The 23,161-nt window shown below is 38.2% G+C and overlaps 1 protein-coding gene across 4 annotated transcripts in view; it reads right to left on the bottom strand.

The window, feature by feature from the left end:
• Positions 1-23,161, bottom strand: part of Tab2 (TGF-beta activated kinase 1 (MAP3K7) binding protein 2) — a 56,183-nt gene that overhangs the window by 15,414 nt on the left and 17,608 nt on the right. For 3 of the 4 annotated variants that reach the window (XM_085688437.2, XM_085688441.2, XM_085688426.2), the window contains exons 2-3: positions 6,184-6,371; positions 196-1,696 (exon numbers count right to left, since the gene is read on the bottom strand). In XM_085688437.2, coding sequence (XP_085544563.1) covers positions 196-1,696; positions 6,184-6,285 — 1,603 coding nt within the window. In that variant the 5' untranslated portion in view covers positions 6,286-6,371. Of the gene's footprint in view, positions 1-195; positions 1,697-6,183; positions 6,372-18,373; positions 18,515-23,161 lie in introns of all 4 variants that reach the window. The other variant, XM_085688434.2, reaches the window with a different exon arrangement.

Raw genomic sequence — 23,161 nt, 5'->3', positions numbered from 1 at the left:
TAAAATAATATTATTTGGGACATTAAAAGACGGAAGTTGGGTCAGGGAGACAGTCCCAGTGGAAGAGCACTTAGCTTAGCATGGCTAGTACAGCAAAACAGAACAGAAGAGAAGGCACACTGATGCCTTCTTTTGGGAAACCACATGGACAATAAATGCAGCATGAAACATTATCTTCTTTAACATTAGCATTACCTTGCGTGTAGGCAGCATCATCAGATCCCATACTCAATTTCCGGGCTTCACTTATTCTATCCACATGTGCTAATGTAGGGTCCGTGAGGTGCTGAATATTCTCAGTTTCTACATAATGGTCAGGATGATTTAGAAGATTTGTAAGTTCAAAGGTAGGGGACACCACCCCTGGGGAAACTGCAGGGGGTTTATTGGGAGAAACGGTAATTTTGAAAGTATATTTTGTGTTGGGTTGAGTGACCACCACTCGAGGAGATGTTGCAGAGTTACTGCCTAATACTCGGCTTTTGGGAGGGTGGTGATGGATGAAGGCAGGACCCATGCTCACTTGCCCAGACATACTCCTGGAGGCTGCAGATGCCCCAGGGTTTGTGGATATGAAGAGTGTAGGTTGATTCCGCATGCCCTGTTCATCTCCTGTGGTGGCATTGGCTGAAATATAGACCTTAGGTTGACTACGGGAGATCATCTCATCAGTACTTGGAGGACTGGCAGCTATGTAAACAGTGGGTTGATTTCTATTTAAGGTCTGGCTGTTGACCAACGAGGAAGTGCTGGCAGTTCGAGGTCCAGAAGAACGTAATTTTGAAGAACTGTTTCTTTGTGGGGGCTCAAGTTTGATTTCGATCTGGTTTTTTCGAGGTCCTGTTGAGATATTCTGAATGTTATATTGGCTATGGGCAGAAGACTGTGAGCTACCAGATGAATGAATTGTTGGCGGTTGTGGAGTAGTTGGCGAACTGATAGGCATGTAGACATGAGAGGTCTGATGGCCCTGCTGGTTTGGCTGTTGGGTTGAGGTATGTGGCAAAGGATTGGACGTAGGATAAGTAGTCCAAGGACCAGGCTGCGAAGGTTGATAGGCTTGCTGAGGGTTTATGGGATTAAACTGAGATACCCAGCCAGAATGTTGTTGTGTCTGCCGAGCTGTACCACTAGGAGTTGTAATATAAGGCCTAATATAGATAGAATTTCCCTGTGGACTGTTAAGTACAGGCGGAGGTACACCATGTATGTGCAAAGACGTAGGAGTACTACGACCAGTCTGTATGTTTGGGGCTAAAGTTACCATAATAGGATTAAACCTGGGAGTTTGTTGAGAGAGGTTTGATGTCCCTTTGCTGCCTAGGTGAAATCCAAGATGTGGTGTTGAATTTGAAGCACCAGATGTACTGGGCATTCCAAAAACATTAAAACCTTGAGGCACTTGAGCTGGTGCTGTCTGTGGCTCCTGCTGAAACAGTTCGCTATTGGACTGCCCACCTTGAAGCTGTCCATCACTAACGCTGTGTGTTAAAGTCCTGTTTCCATTCACTCGACTTCCTTCTCTTCCATGGTGGTAAACATTCTGTGATTGCAAGTCCAAGTTGAGAGAAGTCATGTGATTGCGCAGACCAGAAATTCCAGACTCATCTGAAAAATTCAAGTCTCCTTCACCATAAAGATACCTTGTACTCTCCTGAGAGAGAACAGCACAGCAGGCATCCAGGTTGTTATTATTCTACAGAGTAAAATAAAAACAGGTCACTCTTAGTCACAAGAAGTGAACACAAAGACTATCATTACCACAGAAATACTATACAATTAACACGTGAATATGTAACACAATTGTAAGAGACTTAAATCTTTTGATTTAGAACTACTTTATGTATACAAACTATTAATTCTTACCATTAGTATAATAGGAAAACTGAGCAGCAATAGATAAATAAAAACCATTGTCTTAGCAAGTGAATTTTTAGTGCTTAAAAGTTTTTTTAAAAAATCTAAAGTTAGTACCAAGTCATCAATTCCATATGCTTCCTTTTTTTATAAGACATGCATCTACAAATGAAATGCAAGCACACGGCAGCTACCTAAGGAACAAGTTTGTGTCTCTGTCTTCAACACAGCACCACAAAAACCCATTCCAGAGCAAAACCCAAAACCAATTGTTTTGGAAAATGGCAGTAGTCAGTTCTCTAGGGTCTACAATCTCTCTAGCCAAGGATAGTTAGCTAGGTTTATAATACCCCAGCTAAATTCTAAATATTTATACTTAAAGCCACAAAGAGGGAGAGGTCTCACCCCTCATCAAAGCAGTTTCTTTTTGCAACAGACAGAGGCCATTAAAGAAATCTACAAGTGTTGCACAGAACAATCTACTGTGAGGTGCCCAGCACCAATTGGTACATCTACAACCCCTACACCATAGAGAGGGGATGATAAGACTGTAAGAGCCAGAGGACCAGGATGCCTGCTGCGAGTGTCTTCTGATATGACAGGGAAGCTACACCCATGAAATCAAAACAATATGGCTACCTAAATAAGACATGAGATATCAGACAAGACACCAATGTGGACAGGGAAAACTCCTTAAGGCCACCCCTAGAGGAGGAGCTATAGGCACTTGATGGCTGCCGAGAGGGAGAACCAGTTTTCTCCAGAGATGAGTCTCCCAATTCTACATGGTCAGCCCTAAACACACGTACATTAGAACAATTACAGTGACCCTTTTTCAAATAACAGCATGGAAAGCTCCAGAGAAATAATACTCGAGGCTTCTCTCAGGCCTATACATGCGTACATGTATATATATGGTCATAGACACATGGACACCTATACACATTAATGCACACATACACACACCCGAGACTAGATTAATGAGGTAGGTACAGCATGATTATTCACAGGGCACATATAATAATTTAAACAAGCAGAAAACAGACAACCCTTTCCCAAACTAAAACAAAGGCAACATAGAATCCCCCAAGTTCTTGGTGAATAGAATGGCATAATTAGCTGAGCCATGTTAACAAAGTGAATGAAGCAAATTTAACTAGAGTGAAGGTTCACATTTGGGAACTTCGTGAAACACATGAAGACTGGGATTAAGTAGCGGAGGATTAAAAAAATAAACAACACTACAGTTTGGTCTTTATTAAGTGGGAAGGCTATTGAACACAGACAACAGAGAAGTAAAGACAAAAGAGTATTTTGGAGCCCGGTAGTGGTAGGTAGCGCATGCCTTCAATCTCAGCACTAAGAAGGCAGACAGGCAGAGATCTCTATGACTTTGAGGCCATCCTGGTCTTCAGAGCGAGTTCCAGGACAGGTTCCAAAGCTACACAGAGAAACGCTGTCTCGAAAACAAACAAACAAAAGAATACTTTGGGATGACAATTCTGTTCATACTTAAGAAGCAAGGAGACGAATACTCTTTTGGCAAAGGGGCCAATCAAAAGATGGGCAATAATAAAAATCTGCTAACGAGTAACAAGAGACCAAACAACACAGCTCAACACCAGAGGAAAACTTCAGAGAACTGGAGGATTAGGAGCCAGAGAAAAATCAAAGGCATTAAAATGTCTCTAGTCATTTTTATCATCTAGGATGATAAAAATCATCCTAGAACTCTTTAAGAAACAATAGTCCCTGAGGTGCTTAGTGTTACTGCAAGTTCATGTGCCATGTTTTGTTGATATCCATGGAATACCTGCCCTTTCCAGAACAGAAACAGAGGAGTGGATGGGGGGGGGGGGGTGGAAATAGAATGGAGGGCATGGAGGAGGGGCTGTGAGGAGAGAAAACTGCAGCTGGGATGTAAAACAGGAAGAAAAAAAAGGAAGAAAGGAAGGAAGGAAGAAGGAAGGAAAAAAGGATAGTCTACACCATTTGAACAAGAAATGAACAAACAAGAAGAGAAAAATGGTTGATTTTTCCCCCAGTGCTCTGCCTCCGGAATGCTTGGTTTGTTTTCTCAGTACATCAAGATTATACTGAAGTGTACATTAGAAGTATTCTCCATCTTTTGAAAATACCTTAAGCAGTTCTATAAAGGACTTTATGTTTCATTCCCAGTTAATATATTTTAAAACATTACTGAGCACCAGGCAGTGGTGGCTCATGCATTTAATCCCAGCACCAGGCAGAGGTAAGTGGAGGCCAGGTGGAGTCCACAGAGAAACTCCATCTCAAAAAACAAAACAAAACAAAACAAAACAAAACAAAACAAAACAAAACAAAACAAAAAATTGGGGATGGAGGGCACTGTGCTATGAGCAAGTGAAGTGTGCTGGATGGTTCTTCCAGCATAAAGTTACGAAGTTTGTTAACCTACATTATTTTCCTATTGCTTTTCAATAGCTCTCTGAGCACCCATAGTATAGCTTTATTTTCCTATAAAGTGCTGCCTTCTACTTTATTTGAAGCTAGTCTTGGTTTCTAGGGGAAGGTTTACCCCTCCCTACCTAAATCTCTGCTTTCTCCACCTTCTTAAAACTTTGGCTTCTACCTTATTACTCTTTCTGCTGTTTGGTTTTGTCAACCTGACACAAACCTAGACATATCTAGAGGGGGGAATCTTAACTGAGGAATTGCATCTATCAGATGGGCCTATGGACAAGTCCATTGGGCATTTCTTGATTAATGACTGAAGTTGGTACCAGCCCTGGGTAGGTAGGTACTTAAGGTGTTTAAGAAAGCAGACTGAACAGTCAGTTAGCAACACTCCTCTTTGCGGCTTCTACTTCAGTTCCTGCCTAGAGTTAGGAGTTCCCTCAGTGATGGACCTTATACCTGGAAGTATAAGATGAAATTAAATCCTTTCCTCAAGTTACTTTTGGTCTTGGTCTTCACCACAGCAATAGACCTAACTAGTACACTTTCTTTTCCCCATTACATTCTATATTGATAAATATGAACTACGGATTCATTCACCAAATATTTATAATGGGGAACTTTCACTACTGTTTCTCTTTTTAGTAGTAAGTCATACATATATCCTACTAGTGAATTTACCTAGGTTATACTTCTCTGTGGTGATTTTTATTCTCACTGAACAGTAAAGAGATGAGGTAAAAATAAGGGTGAAAGATGCTATTGGTGGTAACCATCAAAACCTGAACTCAAGTCTGCTTCTTTTAAGACTCCAAAACACACACTTAACTAATGCCTAAAGGAACCAGGGTAAGTCTGAAGAATCCCATGTACCCAAGATAACTACAGTGTAAAGTATGAGGTAAGACATCAGTAAGCTGGGATTCCAAACCACAGACTAGTGTACTTCAGTCAAGACACCCAACATTCATCCTGAAGAACATGGAAAAATTTAAGGAAATATATAGCAATCTATATTTATACTTGATCTTAGCTAAAAGGCCAAGAAACAGCAATATCTTCATCTAGAAAGTAAGCTAGATTGGTGAAACCCAAACTAAGTTAAGGCTAAAGGCACACAAGACCAATTAAAAGTACAGATAAAAGATAAGGGTGTGGACAAAACATATGCAGTCACTATAAAATACAGACTTGCTAAAATTCTCATGCTGATCAAATTTTAAAAATAACTTGTCAAATTTGTAGACATATATGAAGGATCCCATAATACTTTTATTAGAAAAAATTTTCAGGTTAAATAAACGGCCCACTGCAACTATTACTAAATATTTAGAATTATGGATTTCTAGAATTTTTGTATACTAATAACAATGTAGAAATCGAAGAGATTAATTGGAAAACATCTAAAGTAAACTCAGAAATACAAAACATTTTTTCTTTACAATTGGGAACTATGCACTGTTCATACAAATCCCTCATGGCAGAGATAAGAAATTGACACACAAACAGGGTGACAAAAGCTTTAAGTACCAAATCAATAGAAGAACAAGGTTTTTTGACTCTTTAATGATTTTTTCCCTCATTTTTACACAACAATCTGGGATTTTAAAAATCTCACAAGAAGATGAGGAAACAAGAGTGAGATTATAGTTAGATATACGCATACATCTGGCTCTCCTATCTACACCACAGACAATGTCTATATTAGAGGTAGGTACTGAGAGCCCCATTTTGCCACAGGCCACATTACTATGAGACACCAAAGATCATTTCTTTTCATTACAGCACAGTAATGACAAAGAGTTTTCCTCTGATACATAAAAAACATCAGCTTAATAATTTATAGTTAGTATTTTTTATCAATAAATTTAGAAATCATTGAACACTAACCTGTAACATGCACCTGGATACAACAACTTCAGGCACTTCAGGGAATTTTTGTCGCAGGTCATGTAAAACCTGAAAATCAATTTGGTGGCTTCCTTGGGCCATTCGTGTGTCACCTACTCAGGACTGTCTTAATAGGCAATTCTAGGCCTGAGTGGAATTAGTACTCATCTCTTCTGGCCAAGCATTTTCTGTGAAAAGAAAAAAATTTTTTTTTAATGAGAACTAATTTTAGAATGAATACTGCTGTGACTCTATAATTACAGTATGAAGAGTCTGTGCCTTAGTGTCTAACAATATAGACCATGAAAGTATTATTTAGGCTTAATAATTTCCACACAAACTACCACTTCTAATAGCAAACTATGCAATGATCTCTACTTCCTCTCTATCTGTAGGCTCTACACCGGCAGTGTCAAGTGCATTACATGAAGAAGCTGTGGCGAGGATGTCTTTTTTCATTCTTCTAAGAAGCCAGAACCACAGGAGAGACTTGGAAACAAAACCTTGTTTACTTAAAACCCTTAAGGATCTGAAAATGCACAATTTTTAATCCCAGCACTCGGGAGGCAGAGGCAGGCGGATCTCTATATGTCCGGGGCCAACCTGGTCTACAAAAGCTAGTTCCAGGACAGGCTTCAAAGCTAGAGAAATCCGGTCTCAAAAAACCAAACTAACAAACAAAAATTCTGAAAATGTGGCTCCATAGAAGACTATGTATATTTTCTCTAAAACTTAATGCTCCAGTCTGTATCTTGCTTTATATCCAGTTCTTAAATGCACAATCAACTCCACTCTGCAAAATAAGTCTTTCCTACTTCAGTTTTCCACTGTATCACACACATAGGTGTTCTTCCTCTTGTTCCATGTTTATCAACCACTAAGCTTGGCTGTCTTTAACTGCAAAACTATTTTTATTTGACAATTACTTCTCACCTGTACGGCTTCTGTCTGAGCTACCTTAATCCACCTTAGTTATTACTGCAGAAGTCTCCTATTGGTCTCGTCTCCGCCTCCATTCTATGTTTCAGTATCCATGCCTTTCACATCAATGGTCTTTCCCTGTACAAGCCTTTGTGAAAAATACACAAAGTATCTACCTTATCCCTATGGCTCAAAACAATGGGTACACCACAAAGCCTCCTGTTAACTAATACCCTCTAATTTCACTTCCTACCACATTCCTTGTTTCCTCAATTGCTAATGGGCTTCTGGTATCTTTTCAAAGAGGACAACCATGTTTTTCCTTTAAGGGTCTTGCCTCTGACATTTTCTACCTCAGCTATTTGAAGGCTCTCTTTTACTTTCTTAAAGTCACTCGTCAAATGCCACTCACTTAAAAGACAGTTTTCCTGACCACTCTGCCTATGTTAAAGAAAAAAAAAAATCCCACCTGCACATTACGTTTTCCATTGTCACATTCGTAAGTGACCTCTAGAGGACAAGAACTCTGAAGTTCACTATTGTATCCTGAGATTACATCACTCTAGGCTCACAGAGCAGGCAACACTCACTGGATGGAAATTTTATTGTGAAGCTTCTTTCACATTAGTTTTTAAAACATTTCAAATAATTTAGACTTAGAAAAAATAATTTAAACACAACATTAGAAATGGGCAAATAAACACGCAAATAAGAAACCCCTTCATTAATTTAAGATGAATGAAAACAAATTCTAATTTATTCCATTATTAAAGTGTGCACAGTCATGTTTACTACTGACTTGCTTTTCTAGATAGCGAGGACACAAATGAGAAACATTACTCAAATGCACAACTACACTCCCCAGTAGGACAGAGAGGTTCATGGAAAACAAGGACCACAAGTCAAAAGCCTAATCTTGCGCACACTTTGCCCACTAGTTAGATCTCTGGACTACACACATGAGAGACATTTTGAGGAGCCAGACTGAAGTTCAAATAACCCATCTGAGATTCCGGGGTTTATAGTTTGGGTTCAGTCAAGTTAACTGTCCTTTACAACAAACCAAGCATGCTTATCCACTGGGGGAACACAAAAGAATCCAGACTTTCTATTTGTCATCCCAAACAATTAAAACCAAACAGAAAAAACCAAACCATATTCAAGAAAAAGGCAACCAAAGGAGAATAAGCCCAAACTTGGCTACTGGAATTAGCAAAATGGATTTAAAAGTAACTACTTAACTATACTCATGAATGTAGGGGCAAATATACTTGGACTTCTCAGGAAATAGAATTATATTTATGTATTCATTTATATGAAATTTGTATATAATAATGTTCTGTTTAAGAACTAGAACATCTTGAAACAAAATCCTCACTGGACATACTTATCTACAGTAGGAAAGAAGCCAGTGAACTTGAAGCTAAAGCAATCTGGAGGACGGTGAGAGTGACAAGCGGGAGCGGGGTGTCCAGCTCCCCAGGGTCCAGCTCCTAGTAACAAAAGCTTTCATGTACGTATAACATGATCAGCAGGTGGATAAAGACAAACAAACAAACCTGATGGAATTGTGACTAAAGGAAAATCATACAGAGGCCCAATATGTTTAACTGCTATAAACCATGCAACACACCCAAGAAATGACACCTATAGTCAGAGGAACAGTATATTTATCGACAAGGCTCACTCTCTAGCCCAAGGTGGTCTTTACTTGGTGCAATCCTTCTGCCTCAGCATTCTGAGTTCTGGTATTACAGGAGCCAGTTACCATGCCCATCTGAGTACTGACTTACTAGTAATAGTGGAGGACAGCAGATAAATAATTAAATAATACAATGTTCTTTGTTTTAGTTTTTGAGACTCAGGCTGGTGCTGAACTCACTATGTAGCCCAGCCTACTCTGAAACTCAAAATCTTCTTGCCTTAAACAAGAAAATAAATAACCAGGCAACCATTTTAAAGCCCTTGTAGAAGAATTAAACTATAAAGAAAAACCAAACTAATGGCATTCACTGAATTTCAGTATAAAAAAACAAGATACATTCTAACAACCTTCTTCTGGAAGATTACCTCTCACAGCAAATAGAGACTACTTCCTATGGTAAGATGCTATGCGACCCAGTTCATAGCAGCTACAATATATCTTTTCTGAAGTTTCTTTAACTGATATCAAAGGTGAACCATATTTGTGATGGACCTTTAGGTGCTATATACAACACAGCCGGATGCCTGTTTCTAATAAAGCCATACTAAGCTTTTTCTAAAATAAACAGAGAACTGCAGTGCTGTAAAGAGCTACTATGGTCTCTGGTTAGCAGGAAATAAGCATACAGGACTCTTAAGACATTGAAAGGTATGATGATTAAGTTTAGAAGAAACAAGAACAAATTTAACAACTCTAATTTTAAGAAATTTATTTGAAATCTGTGTCACTCATTTTGTTATTTACCATTTAAGTACATTTCAAGGAATGTTACTATTGTACAGAAAATAAGTTTTTTGGTGGCAATATGTTGGAGATACAGTTAGCGGGTTCTTTACTGCTTTAAGATGCAGTGTAAACTACAGGCGGTAAAGAAGATGCCAAATATCCCAAAAATTAGAGCATCCTGCCATATATTGGTAAATATCTTATGTAGAAACACCTGAGGAAAATACTGTCCTATAAATATGGCAATTAAAAGAGTCTTCATTAGCCTGGAACTTACCCATTAAACTAGAATGACTGGCCAGTAAGCCAGGGGAGCCATTTGTCTGCTTCCCCATTGCTGGAATTCTAAGACACACCACCATGCCTAGCATGTTTACATGTGTTCTGAGTATTTAACTCAAACTGAACCATCTACTGAGCTCCCAAAAAGTCATCTTTTAAAATAAAAGAAACTGGCAAGGTACCTTCTATAAGCTTCTTAAGAGATTCACATAATTCAAACATGACAAGTATCAGCTGTGACAAGAGCAAACTTTCCTAAGCGTAAAAGAAACAATACTTAGCTCTAGTCATGTCTGTTTCTAGAGGATTTTTTTTTTAGTTAAAAGGGGTAAAGAAATAAAAAGAAAAACGTTAACAGTTAAAAGTGGAAGCAACCAACACCGTCTTATCTCAAACTAAATGAAGTAATAATGTATACTGAACACATATTTGACACATAGCAGTTGCTAAGTAGAAATCTAAGGATTCCTGAAATTTCCTCTTTGGCAAATCACTGACTTTTTTAATCCTTCAGTTTCCTCCTCTAAAGACGTCATTCAACTGTCATGAGAATCAAACGGGTAATCATGTTAAGATGACAATGACAGCAAAAACACACAGGAAAGTATCAATGAGACAGTGATACCACAATTTTATTTTTAACAAAATGGAATAAATAGCAAGAGTTTCAAGATTACACAGTGTATGTTAATTATATTACTAAAGTAGAAAGGACCAAACTTTTAGTAAACAGGATTTCATGCTACTCTGGCTGCAGAATATTGAAGCTGACTTAATCTTCAAAGAGTTCCTTTTCAGTGTTCATGGAACAAGTTAATATATGTTAGAAACAGAGACGGCTAAATGAAGACCCCATCACTATGCAAGCCTGTGTCCAGGTGTTGGAGCAATATAAACTATGCTATGTGTATTTAAACAGATCTCAACTGAGGGAGTTGGAGTCATAAAGGACAGCTATGTAAATAATGTTAGAGATGAAGCAAGACCAAATAGTAGGTGGATTCCAGAGATGATGATGTGTGAGAAGAGTAAGAAAGGGAAGTTGAGGAAAGAAGGAAGGGGACTAGGAAGAGGGCACATGGGGTGTGGAGTTGTTATGACAGAAGGGAAACTTCATCTGTAGGGTGGTTTCTCTTAGAGACCCTGAGATACACCTACAGTACAATTTTGATATTATTACATAAAAATGTACATATATCATTTTGTTTGAGACAAGATTTTGCTATATATTCCCAGCCTGACTTTGAACTCATGACCCACCTCCTGCCTCAAATTTCCAAGTGCAGGGTTTATCTTTGTTCTATTCTTACATAACAATGAGTTTAATCGGAACAATTTTAATTATTTTAAAGAGAAAAGCATATTTCTGTTGAATACAAAACAATAATATAAAGAAATACACAAGCCTCACTTCTCAATCACATTAGGATTCTCCCTCAGTTTATGAATAAGAAGGTAAGATTATATTCTAAAATTGACTCTGGGATGACTTTCTATAAAGCACGAAATGCTGACATAGGCAGAGTCCTGGGAAGCTTCTGGATGAAAGGAGTGGATTTAAGAGGCCAGAAAAATCACAGTGGGCTTGTGCTACTCACAATCCAATTCCACTCAGAACCAATTCCCAATTGGTTACAACACTGTCTACATAAAAACATCAGTTTCACCGTTTCATAGTAGTGACACTATCATATTAACTGCTCTATATGAAGTACCTTAAAGTATACGGAGGGGATGTAGAGATGGCTATTGGTTAAGAATATGTACTGCTAACTCAGAGGATCCAAGTCTAGTTCATAACAACCTGTAACTCTAGCTCAAGATGTGAGCCCTCTTTGGGCACTGCATTTACACACTTACACACACTTACACACACACACACACTCTTTGCGATAAATCTCTAAAGATTGGGCTACACCCAGTTTTGAAGGCTACTAAAACAGTACCTAATCTCTCAAGTTCAATGTTTCCCTTCCCTTCAGCTAGAAATCAGCTTGGTTGTAACATCTATTTTGAAGTGATAAATTTGTTCTAACATAGTTGACTTATTAGACAATTATTTGAACATTATGTGTGCTTCGCTACAATTTCATTTGGAGAAGCAAAGGTTAAAAAAACCCAAACAACCTCTGGCTGAGAAAACCTGCACACAAGAACACAAAAAGTACACAAAAAACACAGCCCTAACATTTACCAGCTTTTGCCTCTGTGTGTTATGAACTACACCAGCCACATCCTGTGTCACAGTTTTCTTCGGTTTCAGAATTCTTTGTTCACTATTTCATAAAGCTCACTTCCACAGGCAAATTTCAGATCTTGTTCGAGATAAAGTACAATATTTATTGTAATATTTATACACATTTCTTGACTTTAACATGAATAAAACTGTACTATCTTTTAAAAACGGTCTTAGCTTTTGAAAATGTTTATGACTAACATTTCTGAGAGGTGTATCTCTACTCTCACTTTCCCCCTATCATTCTGTGCTGTTTTAGGGAGGGATACTTTTATAATTCATAGTGATTTTTAGGAACATGAGCATCAAAAGTTAACAGAACTAGATACATGTCAAAACTCCCCTGACTTTACCAGCTGTTGAAACAGTAAGCTCTCCAGGTGTCCAGAGGGAAGGCAGAAAGCTGCTCTCTCCCTGTCAGCAGTTCCACGCTGCTTATGTGGACGGGCTGACATTAGCAGGCTTCAGTGAGTTACTTTGAAATAATGTCTTTAACCATAAAAAAGACTCATGTGCAGCCGGAAAAGCTAGATGATGTTACCAGCTTTTAAAGTTAAAGGAAGCTATAAAACCTTTTCATTTCAATGAAGATTTCCAATTTAAGACAGAATCATATTATCTAAACATAGATATTCAAGTGCTTGAAAAATACTATTCAAGTATTTTTTTACATTGTTGCAATAGTATAGGCCAGGTAGGTAACAACTGATATTTGATTCATTTTTAAAGAATTTACAAATGTCATTAACCAGTGTAAAAAAGTCAAGATTCTTCTTTTTCCTGTTCTCACACAGACAGGTCTCACTACCTCACTCTGGCTCTCCTGGAACTCTCTATACAGACCAGGCTAGATTCCAATTCACTTCACCTGGTTCCACCTCCCAAGTGCTAGGATTAAAGGGGTGAACCACCATGTCTGGGTCATCAACATTATTTTTCTAACAAATATTGGAATTTTATTTCTTCAAGTATAATGTTATTTTACTTTTAATAAGTATAAGTTTATTTCTTCAAGTATAATTTTAGGAACATATCAAAATATCTGTCAGTATTTTTCCATGAAAGAAATAAAATTATAGGTAGTCGACTAGAAATCTGAAATTTAAATATTATCACCACTTACAATAAAAATAATTGACAGGCATGGTAGTACATGCCTTTAATCCTAGTCCTTGGGAGACAGAGGCAGGCAGATCTCTGTGAGCTGGAGGTCAGCCTGGTCTATGTAGTGAGTTATAGGACAATCAGAGCTATGTAAAGAGACCTTGTCTCAAAACAAAACAAAACAAAAACTAAGCAACAAAAAAACATAAAAAAAAGATTATAAACAATCTTCAGAATTAACTTTATCATAGAATTTGCATGGAGTCACATTGTAAAATCAATTAACTGTTAAGACAACAATACACCCAAACCAGTCATCCAAATGCTAATTATTTTAAGTTAGCTATTATGGCCTAACCCAATATATTTAATAACTTGAAGAGAGAAATTAAGTATTACCAAAAACTGGGCAACTTTACAAGCCCAGAAATAATTAACTTTCCAAAGAAAAAGAATAGACACCAATAGTTGTGCAGAATGACTCATGCCCTCTCTTTTTAAAAAAAACAAACCTTCCTATAATCCTATCACTTGGAAAGCAAGAGACAGGCAGATCTGAGTTCGAGAACAGCCTGATTTACAGAGCAAGTTCCAGGACAGTCAGAGCTACTTAGAGAAACCTAATCTTAAAAAATGGGGCTGGGGGGGCTGGAGAGATGGCTCAGAGGTTAAGAGCATCGCCTGCTCTTCCAAAGGTCCTGAGTTCAATTCCCAGCAACCACATGGTGGCTCACAACCATCTGTAATGAGGTCTGGTGCCCTCTTCTGGCCTGCAGGCACACACACAAACAGAATATTGTATACATAATAAATAAATAAATAATTTAAAAAAAGAGGCTGGGGAGGGGGTGGGATGGAGAAAGAAAAAAAAAAGGAAAGAAATCTTTCCAATTTCTTCATTTAATGCATTGCCTTAAGGATATAAATGCTGACTATTTCTTATGCCTCAGTAGTTAAGTTACAAGTTCTTCTTAAAGGAATGTGCAAGTCAGCCACACTTGGCAATTGGTGTTCTATGGTTTTGTGGTGGATGCTGCCATTTTCTATGGATTAAGAAAAGTGCAATAAATCTGAGACAAACATATTACATAATTGACTACCTTGTGTGTATTTTCCACTTCGTATCTTATTATTTTTCCAATTCTTTAGCATTTAAATATGGGAACAAAGTTACTTTCCAGTGCTCCCTTTCACTGCAATTTTTCAGATAATCTATCCTGTTCATAAATATCATCTAAAAGAAAACAGGGACTAAGCATGTTAACGAATTCTTATTTATAGATAAAAAGAGGAGAAAAGAAAACCAGAATATTAAGAAAAGCTTATGTTCTGGTCTTCTAACCATAAACATTTGTAAGAAACAAATTAACCTGATACATGAAAACTATGATAATACCGTTAAATATTTATTAACACGTTACTGTCAGAGGTTGACTTTTGGGAGTTGGGCTGCTCCTTACACTATTTGGATCTTTGTGATCAAACTCCTATCATCAGGTTTGGTAACAGTGCCTGCCTTTAACTACAGAGCCATCTCAATTCCCCTCCCTTTTACCCCAAACAACAATTACCTTCAAGGAGAAAGAAATTCTTGCATAACCATATTAAGGAAAATCATCAGTCTTTTTCTTAGTGGAGTAAGACATCCAAATTACTATATATAAGAAACTTAAGGAAAATATCAAGACACAGAATCCATACATATTATAAAGCCTTCAATATATAAAGTCCAAAATATATCTTCTAAAGAGACTTAAAAAAATAAATACATAGGGAACGTTTTGAAGGAAATTTTAAAAGATATGGCTCCAATTCTATAATCTTTCTTGCTTGCTTTCATTTTGGAAGATAGAGTTTCTCCATGTAGCCCAGGTTGGCATCATCAAACTCATGACCCTACTGTCTCAGTCTCCAACAGTTCTGATTACAACATAGGACACCATAGACAGTTGCCTAGATTTGTTTCTTTTCTTTTCCTCCTCCTCTTCTTTTTTTCCCTCCAGTCTTGGGCACATACCCAAAAGACGATTCACCCTGCCACAAGGACACTTGCTCAACAATGTTTATTGATGCTCTACTCACAATAGCCAGAAACTGGAAACAACCTAGATGTCCCCCAACACAAAAATAGATAAAGAAAATGTGGTTATGTTTATATAATGGAGTGTTATCTATCTGTTAAAAAAGTGGTATCATGAAATTTACAGGCAAATGGGTGAACTAGAAAAAAAAATCATACTGAGGTAACCCAGATCCTGAAAGATAAATATGGTATATAATGGTATATAGTTGCTTATAAGTGGATATTAGCTATTAAGTAAATTATAATCAATTTACAATCTGTAGATCCAGAGAGGTTAGGTATAGAGGAAGGGACGGGGTGGGGTAGAGGCAGTGGGTGACAATGGCATGTATCTCCCTGGGAAGGGGAAACAGATTTTATGAGTGGACTGGGGGCAGGGGAGGTGGGGCTGGAATGGGAGGATCAGGTAGGGAGGGCGAGGACGTTGAGGAGGGCAGCTAGAACTGAGGACATTTGAGGAGTGGTATGGAAACCTAGTGCAATAGAAACTTCTTAAAATATACGAATGTGATCTTAATGAAGTCGCCAAATCGCCACAGTACCAGTTGGCCACCTCAGGTCTCTGAACGAAGCTTTAGCAGTTTTCATTGGGGAACTCTTATTACTCTTACCTTTCTTTTAACCAATTAAACTCATAAGTAGATGAGTACAACTTACTGAGTTTCAGGGTTCGAGTAAACAGTTCACCTTAAGACAGCCTCTGGGTGAAAAACTGTGACCCACCCCTTTTGTTAAGTTGTATACAACTCCCTTATGGAAAACTATCATATGCAAAGGCGGACAAAGGCTCACAACTGCACACTCTTCAACATTAATAACATTTACTCTACCCCAGCCTCTTCAAAGCACTCACCGACTTTCATGCATAGTTAGCTCTAAGAAGTCTTCAACGAATTCCCACTGCCTATTATACCAAGCCCAAACTCTTTGCACTGGAAGTTGAAACATGTATACCGTTGCTCTATTTCTCACCAGATACCAACTATTCTCTAAGTACACTGAACTACTACTCAGTTTTTAGAACATCTGTATTAAGAAATACTCTTGCTAAAAATCTAATCTTCCAATGCTCAGCAGAAAGCCTTCTTCACAAAGGCGATTCTTTAGGGCAATCAAGCATGTGGTTTATATCTCTATTCTGATTTTTATATTATATTTCTTCCTCAATATCCAAGGAAGATTAGTTCAAGACCCGCCCCCCTCCCACCCCTCCAAGACATTGGAATGAGCAGATGCTTAAACATCTTACAAAAAAGGGACATGTTTTTGTATATGACCTATACACACCCTAGATTACTTCTAATACCCAAATACGATGTAAATCCTAGGCAAATACTTGTCAGTCTATTGTTTACGGAATAACATTCTTCAACAACCTGTATATGGTAAAGCACATAGGCAACCTGTACAGTCCTAACAAATTTCTGATCCATGGTTGGTACAGTATTGGAGATAGTAGAGAGCCCACTTTATCTGCCTGTAAGCTCACTGAAAGCAATGATCATTCATTTCTATCTCTACTGTACCTGGCAGTGTCTTATACACAATGTATGTTCAACAGCAGAGAAAATTTCACTATTATTAACAGCATCTCTGAAAATGGCAAGACTTGGTACTCATGAACATTTCCTTCCTTAGTTTCCCCTTTAGTTGACTTTAATAGGGTAATGACACTCATAGCTGCTATAGTTGCTTCCTTTCTAGTTGTAATTCAACATCACTGAGCCACGGTTCTGTCAAAACCATAAGGTTATATACTCTCATACAGTAACTCATTATGCATTAACACTGGAGAAGGAAGGAGTCAAACACATGCTGGAGCACTAGGATCACTGGTTAAACCCACAGCTGGGATACAAAATCCCATTGTTCAATTTTGGGTTATCTTTGGATAATGAAGTTAAAATCAAAAGATATGCACAGCTATATATTCAGTAACTAAATGCTTTATAAATACTGTTTCAAATCTATATAAACAAGTGAAATTAATTAAAGCCCTTAAAAGTCCCAAACCCAACTGACTTCACTCCCTAATGTTTTTCTTGATTAAAATCTAATGCACTAGGAAACCTCAACTTTCACCTTTTTAGTTATACTCTGGGACAATCACCATAATTTTTCACTTTCCTATTTGACTTCTCTTAAGCAATCAAGTAATATATGTGTGTGTATGGTGTGGAAGAATTGTCTGTATTCTGTCAATCATATTTTAATAAAACGCTGATTGGCCAGGCAGGCAGTATAGGCGGGAAAGCCAGACAGGAAGTAGGGGTGGAGCAAAGAGACTGGGAGTATTCTGGAAGCAGAAGCTCTCTTGCCATTCCTGTGCAGACCCCCGAAGAGACAGCATGTAACTTGCCCAGCTGAGAAAGGTACGGAGCCATGTGCTAACATAGATAAGGATAATGGGGTAACATAAGTTATAAGAGTTAACAAGAAGCCTGACCTAATGGGCCAATCAGCTTTATAACTTATAGAGATCTCTGTGTGATTGATTTTCTCTGGGACTTGCCAGCTGTGGGGTACTGGGCGGGAACAGATACCCCAACAAGCCGGCCCCTCATGTTACATGTGTATGCATGTATATATAGTTGCATATATGTGCAAATATTACATTGAAATACAATTAAATTTTGGTAAATATGCCATGTAAATAAAGTATTTGGTCTAATCTGTAAATAAAGCCTATCATTTCCAGTGACTGGAGAATGTGCTAACTTTCATAAACGTATCAGTTGTAACAGTTAAGGACACTAGAAAGGAAAACCTGCTTTATTCATGTAATTCCCAATATTGCTTGTCCCACACCTGACCTTAGAGCAGGATGGTGCTGTCAATGCTCACTTTCACTGGAGACCAGAGCACTATTCTGAACATCTGCAGGGCTTGACTACGTAGCACTTCAGCATTATTTCTCTTAAAATGTTTTTACATTAGTTTGTCACAATTAGCAAACAAATTCAACTAGAACTACTCAGGCAAAAGTTAAGCTACAAGTCGATGCTAGCCACGTGTTACTAGATGTTAGGGCGGTTACTATGTCACTCGGTTTTAAAGCCAGAGAGCTATTAAGTTGTGAACTGTGTGTTGTTACAGATCACACAGTCTATGCTTGTGCCCAACTTTCGCATACCTGGAAATAGAAAAATTCAAACTGTAGCTGTCCTTGGTTGGCTCATTTGCAGTTTACAAATGTTTAATTAAGTAACTGCAGTGAGCTCATCTCTACTGGATACTTCTTTTCCAGGGCAGGTCCAGGAACTGGGTCTGGAGCCTTGAAAGCAGAAGAGAAACTACAGTAAAACTAGAGGCAGGCAGAATAAGGAATGAGTAGACAACACTCTGAGATCTCAAGCGCACGCAGGGGTGGGGTGGGGTGGGCCGTTTGGTTGTTTCCCTGAAGCCTCTCTCAAGCAGGACAAGGTTTCCTAAACACAGTGGCCAGAGGAAACTACTTCAGAGAGGCATACTCTTCACCTGCCCAGTTCACTTCCGGTGAAAAGTAGCCTTTGGGAAATCTCCCACGATTCTGGACAGAAGCCTGCCTGCCAGGGGTCAGTGTGACTGTAACACAGGAGCAGCAATACCCATTTTGAGTGATAAAACTGGAACTAGAAACCCTTCACTCTCGGGTTATTTTACTCCTCCCTTGCTATCATCTTTTAACTGCTCTTCTTATTTCTTAGGTCAGAGAGAGGTTTCCTAGGAATGTTTGATATTCAGGCAACAAACTCAATTCCAAGTTCCATAGGGTTTCTCTCTAACAGCCCTAGCTGTCCTGGAACTCGCTCAGTAGACCAGGCTGACCTGGCCTCGAATGCAGAGCTAGCTCCACCTGCTTCTGCCTCTCGAGTGCTGGAATTAGAGGTGTACACCACCACATCTGGCTCAAGTTGCAATTTTCAAAAACAACTGGTAATGTCTAAAGAATGTGGCAAAGAACAATTTATAAGATGTGCTTCCTAACTCACTGGAAATTATTTTCCCATTACCAAAATAGATTCATTCATTAAAATAAATTCTTAGGCCCATATTAAAACAAAAACAAATTGGCAACTACAAAGTTAGAGAAATGGTAGGCCAATGGTAGACAATGTACTAATTAGCTTTCCAGAGACCTCAAACGATGTCCTTACACTTGATTCTCAGTAGGCTGGCACCTTTAGGAATTCCTCTAACAATAAATCCTACAGTAGTAAAGTGAAATCTCTGTTCTATCAAACATGAGGACTGTAATGGGACAAAGACGAAGCAGTATGGATAAAGGCTAACAAGTAAACTCTGTTTATTTCTGGCACATACCAACACAGCAAAAACACAGTCAAAGTCATTTTGGTGGCGGCGGGTGTGTGTGTGTGTGAAAGCTTTTCATGTTTTCTGATGGCATGCTGTAGAGAAAAGAATCCTGGAAGACAGGAACCTTGGTTCAAATCTCACTTCAATATGGCCTTGAATTAAAATTTTTCCATCCAAAGTCCCCTTTTTATCAAACTGCAGAGAGTTGCTCACTTCACTGGGCTGCCATGCAACTTCGCTTGTGTACATAAGCACCTAGTCTGCTGCATATCAGGTTTCCAACACATCCTTCTGCATTACTAGAGAATGAAACACATTCTTTTCCTGTTTGCTTTATTTATGCTCTGAATACAAAGGTCTACTTAAGCTTTCATTTTCACAAGTGCTAAAGTAACAGGTATGTTCAATAAGCTGTATGTGTAATTAAACTGCACCACATTTCAAGAGAAGTAATTGATTTATTAACACTGTTTTCAGAATAACTAGAAGACAGTTCAATTCTCAGAGTTGAGGACAAACAAAGGATGTAAAAATTTACATTTAGGATACAAAGATAGTCTGTAGCAAACAAGAACAAAAATTTCTCTCCCAGCAAAGTAGAATATAGGTACAACAGTCTTCTTAAACGTGCCTCTGGGATACAGAGCTTAAATACCAAAACCACCACCAACAAAACCCTAGGAAAGTAATTAGTCCATGACATAACTTGGTCTTTTTGCAGTTAAAGCAAAGAAAAGCCTTCTACTACATATGGGCAATAATTTCCCTCTTACTGATAGAACAGCGGGCTCCACAGAAAATTATTATTTACCAAATATGGCTTGAAGATCAGATTACAACTTCTCTGCCATTTACCAAGTATAAAGCAAGTGTCACAAGCCACAAGGAATTTAAGAAAAAAAAAACATACAGTTACTCAAAATGTATTCATTACCACAACTTTCTTTCAAAATAGTTTAGAAATTTAAAATGGAAATATACCACTCAAAATGGAGAGATAGAATTTTATTGGTATAGTCTCTGTCACTAACTCTCATGGTGGGCTTTCACTGTAAAGACTACCAAGGAAAATTCTGTAAATGAATCAGTATTGTTTGCTTGTTTGTTGAGACAGGGTTTCTTTGTGGAACAGTTCTGGCTGTTCAAGAACTCACTTTGTAGACCAGGCTGGCCCTGGACTCACAGAGACCAACTTGCCTCAAGGCCTCCTGAGTGCTGGGATTAAAGCGTGTGCTACCACCTCTCAGCAACCTGAGAGGTTTTTTTAATTTTATAACTAGCTATCACAGTGAAATCTCATTACTTGTAGTAACATTTCAGTTATTTCCTTTGCTTTTTTCCCCCATGTATATAATGTTAAATAATAGTAAATAATACCCGATTTCATTTTATTTTTCTGGTCTAACTGTATTTATTCAGTATTTCCATGACAATATTATGTAACAGTAACACTGAAGCTAAGGAAGACAGCAGAGAGATTTGAGGCAGTCTCATTACACGGCCAAGGCTGGCCCGAAACGTGTTAGTCTGCCTTAGTCTCCTGTACAATTATAAGCAACATCCCAACAGGCTTTGATTCGTGACTTTTTACTAGTTATTTAGCATTTTACTAAAGACCAAAATGAGAATTCTAGCATCTTACCATTTCTAGTAACAAAATGGTGGTTTCTGGTCTGAGATGTGAAAATTTAGGAATATTTCTCTATTCTTGTTTTACTAAGAACTCTGGTCAAAATAAATGCTGAAATTCTCCTATTCCACTTTTTGGCATCCCTCAAGATATCCACACCCATGCTTACCATTAATGTGAATTAACCTACAGTATTATTCCAGTATATAATGCTGGAGTCCATTTGTAAGTTCATCATAAGCATTTTTCCATCAACTTTCCTAAGACGGCCTGTAGTCTTATTTAATCTATTTTACTATCCTGGTATGTTTGGCTTTGTAAAAAAGAACTCAAAGTTCACCTTTTCTTCTTTATGTTCTGAAATAGTTACCTGAGGCTAAAAGTTTTAAAAGAATTCAATTATAAATTCAAAAAAGAATTTAAAATCTGTAAGGTTTGTTACTCTTGGTAAGGGAATGTCTCTCATCGTTTCATTTTATTTGAGACCAGACCCTATTCCTTCATACTTCCCTTGAGAAAGCTTCCCCGCATCTTGCTTTTCAGTATCCCCCCTTAACTTATGAACATGTGTGGAGTCTTAGTTCATCTTAAACACCCTGCCACATTCATACACCAAAGCTGCCAGTTAAGTCTTAAAGTTACTTAGCAAATATTAATTCACAAAGCTACTTATTCAAATTGCTGACACAGGTCTTGCCCTCTACACCCTAGTCTATCTAGTAGGAAGCTAGCAAGAAACATGGAAGAAACCACAACTGAAACAACACGAATAAAAAACTATATTCACTAGGCTCCTTTCCTTGCCACTCCCACTAAAACCTATCCCTATCCCTTCTCCAGTTTGGGTCTACTATCAGAGGTCATGGGCCTTTTGGTTGTCTCAAGAAAGTTACAGATTCCCTCAGAGTGGTTTTGAATGCATAAAATACTCATGATTATAAAGATAGCTAATTTTATTGAAATATGGTCATATTATCAGGTACAATGTGACATGCCCAAACGTGGATACAGGCATAATACTGGAGTTGGGAATAGCAATTACACCAGAGGCTGAACCAGTAGACCAATGAGAAGACAGAGTTGTTGGTGGTGTGTGAAAACAAGGTTTCAATGGCACAAGATAAATGACAAGGAAGAATGATAGTGAAACACAGCTACCTTTTTTTTCTCCCCCAAAGACAGGGTCTCACTGTATGTAGACCACGCTGGCCTTGAACTCACAGAGATCTGTTTGTCTCTGCCGCCAGAGTGCTGGGATCAAAGGCATGAGTCACCATGACGAGCCTAACCTTATCTGTGATTTTTAAAAAATTACTACCAAACACAAAAAAGAAGTCCTAGCAGGAGCCCCAAACAATTATATATCTAAATTCCAAAGTGATAATATGTATAACTACACAGAGACATCCACATCTAGAGCATAACATGAGAAGTGTCTATGGCACTAAAGAAAAAGGTGTTACTGATGCTCTGTGGTCTGCTTCTTCTAAAACCCTAACAGAGAGAAATGGGAAAGTTACGTTAGAACTCAATAAAAACCCTTTTCACTGCCACATGCACCTCTCCCTCAAGTTCTACCCTCAGCATCTTTAGGATCATGAAATTTAGATTAAACTCTATTGACTCTAACTTAAAAAGAAAAGGCAGAATCTCATATATTCCAGGCTGGGTCAAATTCTGGTAGCTGATTCTCTTGCTTCCACCTCCCTAGTTGCATAATAACAGGTGGGCATCATCATGCATGGCTTATGTTGTACTGTGATTGAACTCTGGGCCTTACACGTTAGGTAAGCATTCTACCCACTGTCTAACACACACACACACACACACACACACACACACACACTTAAATTTACCTACTTGAAATATTTCTTTACATTTCAAAAAAAAATCCTTGAGCATATTCACCATACACGGTCCTGTTAGAGGGACATTTTCATACAAGTCCATTCTGAACATCAAGCACATTCCTTAGCCTCTCCTCTCAAAAAGAAA

This window comes from Myodes glareolus, chromosome 1 (genome assembly GCF_982192425.1).
Source record: "Myodes glareolus chromosome 1, mMyoGla1.1, whole genome shotgun sequence".
Lineage (NCBI taxonomy): Eukaryota > Metazoa > Chordata > Mammalia > Rodentia > Cricetidae > Myodes > Myodes glareolus.
Note: the sequence above shows the minus strand (reverse complement) of the source record. Positions and strands in the feature narration are given on the sequence as shown.